Genomic DNA, 13557 nt, shown 5'->3' on the forward strand with positions numbered 1-13557 from the left:
TAGCCTAAAATACACATTGTAAAATATGTTTTAGTATATGTTTAGAGTCAAGAACTACATCATAAAACTAAATGGAACATGAAATCCAAAATTATATTCTGATCTGAGTATTATTCCAGGACATGTGGATCAGGCAAACTAGCTTAGAAATGAAGACCAGGTAAAATCCGCCTCCATCTCTGCTTTAAAGGTCCCTTTCTTATGAGGAAATATTTACATGTAGAGTTTAGGAATAATCAGCTTCACTGTCGATACAAAAAAGAAAAAGAAATCAAATGCCAATTTCAAAGTAAGCCAAGCCAATACTCAACTTGCAAAACTGCTGAGCAGATGGTTTTAGGCATGAAAACAGGCCAATAACAAAGGATTGCAGTAAATCTATAGATGTATTAGATGTTGTGGAAACCTCTAATTACCAAAACATACACAAAAGTTGAAACAGTCAATGAAAGCTATGAGAGAAACAGAAAATCAATGCAGACTGCATCTTTCAGTTTTACTTTTATGTACAGAACTGAATTTTGGCCTCTGAGTTGGAATTCAACCTTGCGCTGCTACAATCTCTCTGTCTGTGCAAGCACTGCAGCTCATTGGATAGAATGATCCCCTCTCCTTTCTCCTTACACGCTGTTCTAGGGATTCTCCTACAACAGCCAATTTCAGGGGGAAGGAGAGGTTGAGCAGGCAGAGGCGCTTGTGCAAAGCTTCCACTGATGTGACTTGGCGGTTGAATCCCACCTGCTGCATTTGTGAGCTTTAGCAATTCTAGTTCTGTTAATTCAGAGGGGAAATAGCTACACTAAATAGTGACATATTATTCATTGTGCTAGAAAAACAAACATAGAAACCAAACGTCTACATATTATATGTCCTGTTTTATAACTTGTAGATATTACATTGAATTTTTATTACGTGAGCCACCTTGGATGAGCTGTACTGTACGTAGAAAGATGTCCTAAAATATTTTCAAATGAAGACATTTTGATTTCCAGTCCCTTTTCCTTTGCTGGAGTAATAAGCAGGGCAGCTGCATTCCTCTCCCAAAGAGCAAAAGATTGGAAGCAGGTTGAAAATGACAAGGAGAAAGTATAAGAATATTTGGCCAAAAAGAAGTCTCTTAGCAGTTCTTGAGAGGCTTTTGTGCTTCGGACCACTAACTTTTGCTTACAAAACTGCTGGCATTCATGTCTGGTTGCAATGAACACGTACATAGTTTTCTCTTTTCTCCTCAAGCAGAAATAAGTCTTTAAAAAATCCAGATAGCTGGTCTGGCTGAAGAGGTGCAGTGTTCTTGAATTCTGCTTAAGAATGGGTATGGTTTTTTTCACTGGTGATCTTCACTTGTGTGCCATAAATCAGGCTGAGCCCTATTAAAATGCCTTAAATAAATTTTTGATGTTTATTGTTTCTGAAAACACTGTGGTGCTTAATTTTGAAAAATGATGCCAAGGCTTGAGCCTACTAACTCCCCTGCTTCTCAAACCCAGTTCTGCAGGGGAAAGTTGTAAAATTTAGAGTTGATTTAATGGTGATGGAAATGCACTCTGTGCACATACTCAGAGGATCTATTTCTTCATTATTGTGACACATATTCCATTGTAGTGAGATTTATTTTTGGAATAGGTGTGGAAGGGAAAAACTTTTATCATTTAAACATCTAATTAAAATTACTGGTTTGTAACTTATGTACAACCTACCCTCAAACTTTAATTGTTTTCCAGGATTCTGTGGCATATTGCATGATCACAAATTTCTTTGTGTTTTCATGGAAGAACAACCCACCGAGGTGTCCTTATTAAACTATTTATAGCCCCCTTCCCCCTTGCCTGCCCAGATGCTATTGTATGCTATATGATCACAAATCCCTTTATATTTTCTTGGAAGCACCCCCTCCACAAGAGCTGTTGTCATTAAAATATTGTTTTATACCCCCTACCAAGAAATGGTTAGAAGAGCTTACAATAAAACAACAGACCAACATGGCAGACCAACACGGCTACCTATCTGTAAATAAAACAACAGTCCAAATCACAACATAGAAGCAATAAAAGAAAATAAAACTCATCACAAAGACTGGAAACAAAATATGAGAAACTGAACAATAATCAACCAGAGCCGAACAAGCTAACTGAATCGGACAAGTGCACAAGAAAGAGTTTAGAAAGAGTTTTGCTCGCTACTGAACACTAAAAACAAAGGCACCAGGAGGACCTCCCTAGGAAGGGTATTATAAATAGACAAATGATAGACAAAACATTATATCCACCAAATTCAGAGTTTCTTCACAATATTTACTAGCCAATCACTTCAAAGTTCTCAATATGCTTTTGAAAAATATAAAATATAAAAATGCTTGCCTACCCTTGCCAGAGTCAGTGTCCCTTGCTTGCAAGTTTTGCAGCGGACCCGAAGCTTTCCAGGTTTCACAGCTTGGCAGAAACTTTTGCAGAAAACATAAAACCTGTTGTAGTTAGCAGCACCTGTTTGTAAGAAAGAAAAGCCAAAGCCTTAATTTGTCATAATAGCAAGACAGAGAGAATTATAGGGGCCCAAATTTACTGGAATTAAAGTAGACAACTATTTAAGAAACTTATAAAACAGAATGATGAAATACATTCTTGTTCTGTATACCTGTCAGCTGTTGTTGTTTATTAAATATCTATACTGCCCTTCATCCAAAGATCACAGAGTGGTTTACAACATAAAAAAATGCACAAAAAGATCTAGCATAATAACAAACAATAAAAATACCCCCTTCCACACACAGTTTAAAAGGCCAACCCGACTGCCACAACAACCCGATTGTCGCATTACGCAGTCCCAAGCGCCATGCCACCCTCTGGCGCACAGCCCCAAACTAAAGAGCTGCTAGAAAGCACCAAAGAGGTGCCAGAACTCAGTGTCAGTGAATTCTGGATGAAAAAAGCCACCCACACTGCCAGGCCTTGCTACCAATCTGAAAGCAACAATTTGGGCCAACTGAGGTTTCTGGGTGGTCTTCAAGAGTAGCCCTACATAGTAGTCCAACCTGGAGGTAAAAAGGACATGAATGACAGTGGCCAGTTCCATCTTCCTTTTGGATGGACACAGTGGTGAACTAACTTACAGAATTACCCTCTATGTTGTTTTTGGTAGTGCATGGATTGTTGGCTGAGATGCAAAGTGGCCCAATGGGGATGCCCAAAGGAGCTGGACAAAGCCATACAAGGCTCTGCCCCTGGGAAGTACTATAATGGACACTGGTGAAGCTGGCTGCTTATTACACCATGGTAAGAGTTTGGAGATGAATTTTTAAAAATTAAAATCAATAATTTTGCATGCAGCTAAGTTTGATCTCACAAGTCATGCTGGCGGGGGTGGTGGTGGGCAGCGGCACTATCTTAGTCTGCCTTCCCCACTGGCTTAGCCTTTCGCTGATTAAGATTGTATTCTTGCCTGATGGACAACCAAAATCCTGAGGCAGGCCCTGTTAATTCAGCACACCAAAATATGCTAGAATCACATTTGTGTGCACTGAAAGCTGTCAGGCTATCAAATGTTAATTTACTGCTTCCTTAATGAAAAGGCAATCTTTCAACATTAGACACAGAATGAAACAGAAAAGTTGACAAGTTACAGGTTTTTCAATTTATTGGACTAATTTAAAACGTGATAGCATTAAATATATGACTGGTAAGCTCTTGTTGTGAGCCGGCTCAGAGTTACTGTAATTAATTTACCTGTAGTTTAAGGTGTAAACTACATTTACTGGTGCCATTAAGTTGAGCGAACAGTGGAATAAAAAGAGGGCATGAGGAGGGGCAACTGTGTTCATTTTATTTGGGAACCACAATTTTTTAAAAAACAAACAAAAACTATTAATTTCAGTCTTTTAGAATTAAAAAAGTATTTGTCATGCAATAAGGGTAGTATTATGGATGTTCACGACATCCTTGCATGCAAAATACTCTCCATTTTTGTTCCCTCAAGTTAGGCTGCAATCCTAAACAAATTTACTAGGAACACAGCAGGACTTACTTTTGAGTAAACAATAGGATTGCACCATGAATTTGTTAAGTCAATAGTGTACATATTACATCCACGCTCTTATTTCTTTTTTCTGAGTAGTTTCTATCCCATCAGAACACCACTGTTTTACTGGCACTGTCAATAAGCTGCAGAATTCTGACAAAAAAATAATGTGCAAGATAAGAGTGGTGTATATGTGAATTATGGCATATTTCCAATTTACTGTACGTCGTAAAATCCTACACAAAAACACTGGGCTACCACTGGGCTAAGCTCAAGCCCCAGCGCCATCAGTCTCTTTCATGAATACTATTAAAAAGAAATCACAAGCATTAAACTTAACACAGCAGAAATATGTCTGGAATAGAGGTAGATGAAGCCTGCAAACAAGCAGGACCTGTGCAGAGATCCGGAATAACGTGTCAATTGTCTTTCTCACAGCATAGCTGCTAGATGGTGAGAGCACTACAGGAGGCACACTCAGGTATTTGAGAAGGGAGTAAATGGACATTTCCAGCGACCCATCTGCTGCTTTATGCAGATGGACTGGTAGCAATCTCACACTTCTGTAGCCACGTTATTGGGCTTCTGTAGAGAGCAATATTTCCAGCAATGAGTACAAGAGCAATCAGAATAAATTAAAATAACATGAATGTACTATGCCGTAGAAGCTGCACAAATCCTAATCTAACATTAGCAGCCCCTGTTCCCTGAGAATCGTTAGGACTAATTTTTCACAAACAGCCTTGATTGAGATTATCTCTCTTTGTTTTCAGGGGCAAAAGGAGGTGAAAATAAATCTGCCTCAAACACAACACCAACTCTGAAGTGGTATTAATGCAGAAAATTGCAATTATGGCATAGCACCAGCAATCACTAGAACTGCTGCAGTATCAACCTTACAACCTTGTCTTTCCTCATTCAATCAGGCACTATAGGATTTTCATGGAGTTTTCCATTAATATTTTATAGTAATGGCACTCTGCTAAAATGTGCAAATACAGCAATGGCCAATTAAAAACTAAAAATCTTATTTTTACATGCAAACTCTGGTGCTAAACGTGTGTGCATGCACAGACACGTGCTATACACAAGGTAGTGTTTCATTTCACATGAGGGAGAGAGGGAGTCTGTGTTTTATGGGAAAACAATAAATTGTTGCTGTATCATTGATCATCCTCTCAGAGTGAAGACTGTGACACTGAACCCTGTGTGTGTGGTATATAATCATATATAAGACTGGCGTTAAAGAACCACTGTGTTTGTTACTAAACACACCAGATTCATTTTAACCCAAAGCACACAGCCATTCCATTTGACAGATTTTTTTATAACTCAATGCCTTATAGTACATATAAAAGACAATCACCCATCCTGGTCACTAGACACTAAAAACAAATAGCACAAGTATAGAGAAAATATTCATAATGGACAGATGTAAAGGAGTGACAGTTCTAGACATAGGGATACTGGAGTACAATGGAAGCTCCTAAAGCCTTTTGTGGCTAAAGGAGTATCTGACAAAATAGGGCAATCTCCATCACTAGACAATTATATGACAAGAACCCTCATGGAACTCTCTCACAGAAGACCATGCCTGCTGCGCACTTCTACCCAAACAGTATTTAGAACAACTGTGGTTTACATGCAACAGTAATATTCATTTTTGTCTGAAATTTCATTGCTCTTTTGCAGCACTCCATACTTGCAGCTTTCCTGGTTTTGTGCAGGAATTATCCCCTTAAATATCTGCTCAGAGCAGACCGGGAAGCCCTACCCTGACATGGGAAAATGCAATAAACATTCACACTGCCTGGTGAGGCTCTGGCCACTCTCTGGGACAAATTACAGGTGACTGCAGCTCCACAGTTTAAAGCTTAGACTGCCCCTTCTCAGTTGCATGGCATTAATGAGAGTGAGTGTTTAAAACAAAAGGAGCGGAGAAGGAGATGCTTAACCCTTCACCTACCAGCCCATTTCCCCCTGAAACTTCTGCCCACCCACAGTTGATTACCAATGATCTATTCTAGACCCAAGTTTACTTCTCAAAATGTATGTCCAGAGCTCATGTCAAAGCAATGCTTCCCATGGACACTTCGTAAAGAAAGGAGAATATGCTACCAGACCATTCTCATACTTTCTACAGTGTAACATTCAGTTTGTTCCTCAGTGCATTACAGTGGTGCCTTGGGTTACAGACACTTCAGGTTACAGATGCTTCAGGTTACAGACTCTGCTAACCCAGAAATAGTACCTCGGGTTAAGAACTTTGCTTCAGGATGAGAAGAGAAATTGTGAGGTGGTGGCACAGCGGCAGTGGGAGACCCCATTAGCTAAAGTGGTACCTCAGGTTAAGAACAGTTTCAGGTTAAGAACGGACCTCCAGAACAAATTAAGTTCTTAACCTGAGGTACCACTGTATTCATCAGTACCTCATGATGATTAAAACAATTATTTATTAGGAAAAGCCCTTAATAAATTGCAAGTTTTCACTAACTTTCAAATGAGCTCTAGTTTGAACTAGATTATATATTATTCTATGTAATAGGGATGTTATTTCCAAGCTGTCAAATTTTGGGAGTGGAGGAGTTGATTTAAAAATGAGTATTAAAATGGCAAAGGAAACTAATTTGATTCAATTGTTTAAACTAAAGAGTTCAAAACCAATCCTCCCTGAGGCCAGTAATTTAATTTGGTACATTAACATCCCTAGGTAAATCAGCCTGTCCATAGCAGATGATGGGTGAAAGCATCATTATATTAACAAACTTAACTTTGCATTGACTGGATTAATTAAATACAATGTACTGAAATGGAAGTAAAGTCTTTTCTACGTGTTTAAATAAAGAAGAAATTATTTGCCTTTAGAGCCAGAAGTAGCACTTATTTGTTTCATACGATGTCATATACTTGCAAAAGGAAAAGATAGATACTTGTTTTTTTTATTGAAATGGAGAGTCCACCCTTCAATTCCTAGGGCAGTTTACAACACAAAATAAAACACATGCAATCAAAAGCATTTCAAAACATAAAAGCAGCAGGAGCCACAATCTAAGAAGAGCAGCATAAGAACCTCTCGGAGATAAAAGGAGTCTGTATTAAAGAATTGGGGAACTAAAAAGGTCTGGACACGAAATGTCATCAGCATAGGCCCGAGTCAAGCCTCTCTGGAGAAAGCATTTCACAGTCAATTGATAGCAAAGATTGATATCTGATTTGGATATACAAAATAGAACTGGATCAGAAGGAAATGAGGGCAAGACAGAAATCTCTTAACATATACAAAATCTGTGTATGTTGTAGATGCACTAATATCACTGTGTTTTGTTGATAATGTGCAGCGTGGAATGGTAGAGAATTCCAGCTTCTGTTAAACAAGACTATCTTGACATACAGGCAAGTTTGTGAAAGATCACAGAACCAAAGATGACCTCGTGCAGGTAGGGTTTCCCATTGAAGCATTAGGTTTAGACTCTGTTACCTCTATGTATGTATCACCCTATACCCTATACCTCTGGGTATAGGGTGGTATATAAATTCAATAAATAATAAAAATATGTTCACACACTCATCTTTCTAGGATCATTTTGTGGATCAAGCGTGTTCACTCCTGCGAATTGCTGGGAAATAGCAAGCATGAAGAAGCATTTGGTTGGCTACTGTGAGAACAGGACGTTGGACTAGATAGTCCTCTGGCCTGATCCAGCAGGGATTTTTTTAAGTTCTCTCCACCACATTATATAAGGCATTGTGATAACAGGGATCCCTGGGGATGCCCAGTTTGCACAATTCATCCAAATTAAATGGAGCAGGAGACTCCACAACTCAATGCTTTAAATGTGTGGCCAGAAGGAGCATAACGCCAACCCCATCCCTGTAGAAAAATTGTTGTCAACCCAGTGCAGGGGTCTAATTTCAGCCCTTTCCAAGGGACTAAATGGCGAGTCTCTTGCATTGCATTCTTCCTTGCCTTCCTACCATCTTTCAGACTCCACATATTCTATGCAAATATATCTAATATAATCTGAATGCACAGATCTTGGCATCAGATTGGAATACTTTTTCTTTTTCTTTTTTCTGTTTAGCACCCACTGAGTCTGTTTTTGGTTTGGTTTGGGGGTTGTTGGTTTTTGCACCCACAGTGTCTCCATAGTTCTGTTTTGTTTTTTAAATGTAACATTAAATATGTAAGAATGTATACTATTTTTGAATGGGTATATAATTAACTTAAGAAATTGTTGCAAACCATATGCTGAGACGGCTGTTAAATCAAAGTATCACATGATTCCAAGTTATTAACAGCACCATGACATTAAAATAATTCCAACATTCCTTTTGAAGTACAGAAATTAACAATATTCTATTAATGATCACTGTTAAAAGTGGGTATCCTTTAAACAATAAACAAGCCTCAGCCAGCTTTTATTTGATTCAAATGGTCAAAGCACACATGAGAGCCATGAGAGAAAACACATCTCCAACTATTTAGTTTTTAAAACTTCTGAGAAAGAATTGTACAAATACCTCAGTTACTGGCTAGAAAATGTTGAATCTCTGTTTGGGGCTGTATTTATTCAGTCTGAAACTAACAGCTGGTTTCTGATGCACATGGCTAATTTCATTTTTGAATCCAGATTGTTCATCCCATTTACTTCCAACTGCTGTTGGCTACCTCCCCCCACCCCCAGCCATCCCCCATCCTTCCGCTGACTAAATTTGAATTTTACAGAGTTGCATAAATGCAAATCATTTCCTTCACAGCAATCCCTTTGTAGGTCTTTCAAAAACAGAAAGAAAATTCCTTATTTTGTAAACATAATGATTTGGGTTAGGGTAAAAACAAAATAAAAAAATTCCTTCCAGTAGCACCTTAAAGACCAACTGAGTTAGTTCTAGGTATGAGCTTTCGTGTGCATGCACACTTCTTCAGATACACACGAAAGCTCATACCTAGAACTAACTCAGTTGGTCTTTAGGGTGCTACTGGAAGGAATTTTTTTATTTTGTTTTGACCATGGCAGACCAACACGGCTACCTATCTGTAACTGGGTTAGGGTAAACACTGTTCTGCTGGGTTGGCTTCATTATTTGTATTATTTACCTGTTTGATCAAAACTTAAACACACAGACCACAGCCCAAAGAAGTAGAGTAATGAATGTCAGGAAACAGCGCACGTGAGGAGTGGGAGAGGATGAGACCATCTTTTACACGTAACCTTGTCAGTTCTGAGTAAAAATCCACATTTGGATAAGTTGCTTAGTAGCATATATCCCAAATGTAAATCTGTGGTCCCACTGTATGTAAGTGTGTGTGTGTGTGTGTGTGTGTGTGTGTGTGTGTGTTCTCTTCAGTCTCCCTCAGTACCAATGTCTCTTTAGATCAGTAACAAAACTCATAGCCACAGAGGCTCATTACTGAACTTCCAGGACCCTGCTAGTTACAACAGTAAACAGAATAAAATATTTTTCCCCCAAATGTTTTTTTAAAAACACATTCATTTTCTTCATCACATTTATACTCAATTTCTTCTTGAAGGAGGTGAGGTTGTCTGGGTGATCATGAGCTTGTCAGTGTCTCTCAGCCTAAATTACCTCACAGGTTCTTCTGAGGATAAAATAGGCAAGAAGAGAACCATGTCTGTTGCCCTGAGCTAAAGACCAGCTCCAACTTTCAGAGGGCAGTCAGCAATGTGCTCGTTGGTAAGTTACTTTGTGATAGTAGAAGGCAGCTATAAGACGCCATTTTAAATTTCCGATAGTGACCCTGATATAGCATCATTCACTACACAGCCTATATCTCAGCACCTATGGGCTCCAATAAGGCCCTTGGCCTGTCTGTTTCTTGAGGATACCAGGTGCTGGTATCAGGCCTGCCTGAGCTCTTCGGTGGTGGAGCAGAATAAAAGTAACTAGATCAAATCAGAGAGATGTGCATATGAAAGTGTTTCAATGTACACAGCTCACACAGATGTATTATTATTATTATTATTATTATTATTACTACTACTACTACTACTACTACTTATTACATACTACTGCTACTGTTACTACTACTATTACTACTACTATTAACACACCCTTCACTCTAACGCCTCAGGACAAGTCACAACTAAATACCAAAAGTGATCCTGGTCAGCTTATTTCAGGTTCTGTTGCATTACTAAAATAAACTTTGAGCAGCTCAAACTTGTCAAATGCAACTTTGTTTAACTACTGCATCTTAGCATCACCAGGCCATGCTTTTATCTGTAAAAATCAACACAACAAGTGTGTGCATAAACAAAAGAAAGTGTACTTATGGTAAGAGTAAGGGCATACGATCTAGCGTGGAATAAACATAGCAGCACAAGACAAGTATCTGCTGGTATCTTATTAATCATATTGCTTGTCTCATTCAGAAAGGAAATGTTGACATGAAGCCAAAGTCATATATCTGTCTATATAATGCACCTAGCAGATGTCAGCATGTCAAATTCAGGCAGAAGAAAATGTTATTTCATTAATTTTAGCAATTTACTTTGAGCATATTAGTGCACCTCTGGCATGAATATAGAACTATTTGCATTCATTCATCACACTTAGAATGTATTCACAGGCCAGCATACCACCTTCTGTCTTTTCAGATGCCTCCACAAAAAGCTTACCTTCTGGAATTAGGGTAATCAACTACCACCTATAAAATTCAAACATGATTCCTAGTTACTATTTATTTATTTGGGGGGTCTCACCAGCCAGAGGTTTCTTCCAATTAAGGAGGAAATCCATGTATTTCAACTATATGTAATAGCTTTCCCCCCCTATTTTGGTGTGACCTTATTCTTAGCAATTCTATACCCTTGGCCATAGTGCCTGGCGTGCTCTGGTCTATGGGGTCACGAAGAGTTGGACACGACTAAACGACTAAACAACAACAAACCCTTGGCCATACAGTGTGATTTTTTTTTACAGAAAGTAGATTTAATGCTTTATACACTTAAAGTACCTAGGTCTATACAATTATGTGTAACAGCATAATTCACTTTGCTGCAAATAAACTTGATCCCAAGTATAATGGCATTCATTTATCACGAGATGAACAAATTCAAGGTACCGAGTTCATTGATCTCAAAGTATCAGCAGGTGCACCAAATGATACACAAGATATTTTGGCAGAGCTGGCAGCATATTGTGCTAGGGAAGATTTTTTAAGCAAGTCATATGTATTGAAGTATGTTGAAAAAGTGGATGCAGTGGAAGGGAACATGCTTTGGTTCGAAGAGTGGCTGTGGACATTTTAAATATGCCACCAACAACAGCTGCAACAGAACTCAGCTTCAGTACTTATGGAGTTATTCATTCAGCAAAAAGGAATAGGCTTACTGTAGACAGAGCAGAAAAGCCTACATATGTAGCTCATGACTCCTAGAAGAGAAGAAAACACAGCTTCTAACAAGCTCATTGAATTTTATACAACCATCAACTTTGTTCTATGATCTCCCAGATGATCAGTGTGGAACTGAAAACTCTGTTACCAGTGGAGGCGAAGCTGGTGACTTATCCTCTCAAGATGTTTGAGGAGTCAGTATAAATTTATAATTTTGAGACTTGTTACTTAAAGCCTATTTTTTTAAATAAATTTCTTTCTTGTGACAATTTATCAGTTATAATTTAAATATGTTGTGTGTTGCCTTACTTGTCTAAGCAGACAGTAATTTGCATTTCTGATGTTATGTAACTTGTCATTACAGATTATTTGTGTTTTATTTTCTGGAAATAATAGCATTTATCTTAAACTTTATATTGATTCTCTTGATTCTATTAGTGCTGCACTGAAAATACTGTACCATGTAGATATGCTTATTAAAGAATGTACTCATGTAGTGGACCTGAGGGTTTTTTAACATTTCTTTTACTTTAAAAGCTACTTTTCATACATATGCAACATAATTAGAATTCAAAATTGATGGTAAATGTGGCAGGCTTAGTGATTAATGTGAGTGATTCACATTGAATTTCCAATTTCAAGTTTGGTGCAAAAAATTCACTGCATTGCCCCATTGAATAAAAGTATCTATACAGTTTTCGATTGCCATCTGAACAAGTTTAAAGGTAAAGGTAAAGGGACCCCTGACCATTAGGTCCAGTCATGACCATTAAAATTATATCATTTTCAATGCATTAAAATTTATACTCCTATTTTAAATGAAAATTCTCTAATATTTCTATTAATTGAGAATATTCTCAAGAATAGTCTCCAAAAGATTATTCTCAAGAGTTTAACATCACTACCCATGATATTCTTGCAAGGAAGCTGGTAAAATGTGAGTTGAATGAGGTAACTGTTAGGTGGATTTATAGCTGGTTGACTGACCAAACTCAAAGAGTACTCATTAATGTTTCCTTGTCATCCTGGAAAAATGTGACAAGTGGGGTGCCGCAGGGTTCTGTCCAGGGCCCGTTGTTGTTCAACATCTTTATAAATGACTGGGATGGAGGAGTTGAAGGGATGCTCATCAAATTTGCAGATGACACCAAATTGGGAGGGGTAGCTAGTGCCACAGAAGACAGAATCAGAATTCAAAATGACCTTAACTGACTGGAGATCTGGGCACAAGCTAACAAAGTGAATTTCAATAGGAACAAATGTAAGGTTCTGAACTTAGGCAGGAAGAAGCAGATGCACATATATAGGATGGTGGACATCTGGCTTATTAGCAGTACTCGTGAAAAGGATCTAGGGGTCATGGTGGACCACAAGCTTAACATGAGTCAATAGTGTGATGCAGCAGCAAAAAAAAAGAGCTAACACTACTCTAGGCTGTATCAACAGAAGAATAGTGTCCAGATCAAGGGAAGTAATAGTACCACTCTATTCTGCTTTAGTCGGACCACATTTGGAATACTGTGTCCAATTCTGGGCACCACAATTTAAGATGGATGTTGACAAGCTGGAACGTATGCAGAGGGCAACCCAGATGATCAAGAGTCTGAAAACTAAGCCTTATGAGGAGTGCTTGAAGGAGCTGGGTATGTTAACCCTGGAATAGAGGACTGAGGTGAGATACAATAGCCATTTTCACATATCTTAAGGGCTGTCACATGGAGAGTGAACATGCTTGTTTTCTCCTGCTCTGGAGGGTAGGACTCAAACTAATGGCTTCAAGTTGCAAGAAAGGATATTCCGACTAAACATTCGGAAAAACTTTCTGACAGTAAGAGCTGTTATGCAGTGGAACAGACTCCCATGAGAGGTGATGGACTCTCTTTCCTTGGAGGTTTTTAAACAGAGGTTGGATGGCCATCTGTCATGGAAGCTTTAGCTGAGATTCCCGCATTGCAGGGGGTTGAACTAGATGACCCTTGTGGTCCCTTCTAACATATTTCCTTGCTCAATTATTTTGACTACGATAAAGAGGTTGTCCTTGATATTCTGTTTAAATACACTTTGCTAAACATGGTCATAAACACATAAATGTGCACCTGGTGGGGAAAGACAAGAAAAAATGAGCCTGTATTATCTAGGAATGCACGCACATGCACACACACACACACACACACCTTGAAACAGCT

General features: G+C 38.5%; 1 protein-coding gene across 3 annotated transcripts in view; it reads right to left on the reverse strand.

Annotated features, from left to right (window-relative positions):
- The window catches only part of PRKN (parkin RBR E3 ubiquitin protein ligase), a 643936-nt gene that overhangs the window by 410759 nt on the left and 219620 nt on the right, over positions 1–13557 (reverse strand). For all 3 annotated transcript variants that reach the window (XM_081855184.1, XM_081855182.1, XM_081855183.1), the window contains exon 4: positions 2362–2480. In XM_081855184.1, coding sequence (XP_081711310.1) covers positions 2362–2480 — 119 coding nt within the window. The remainder of the gene's footprint in view (positions 1–2361; positions 2481–13557) is intronic.

The sequence above is a fragment of the Podarcis erhardii genome (genome assembly GCF_964252035.2).
Source record: "Podarcis erhardii genome assembly, chromosome: 3".
Taxonomy (NCBI): domain Eukaryota; kingdom Metazoa; phylum Chordata; class Lepidosauria; order Squamata; family Lacertidae; genus Podarcis; species Podarcis erhardii.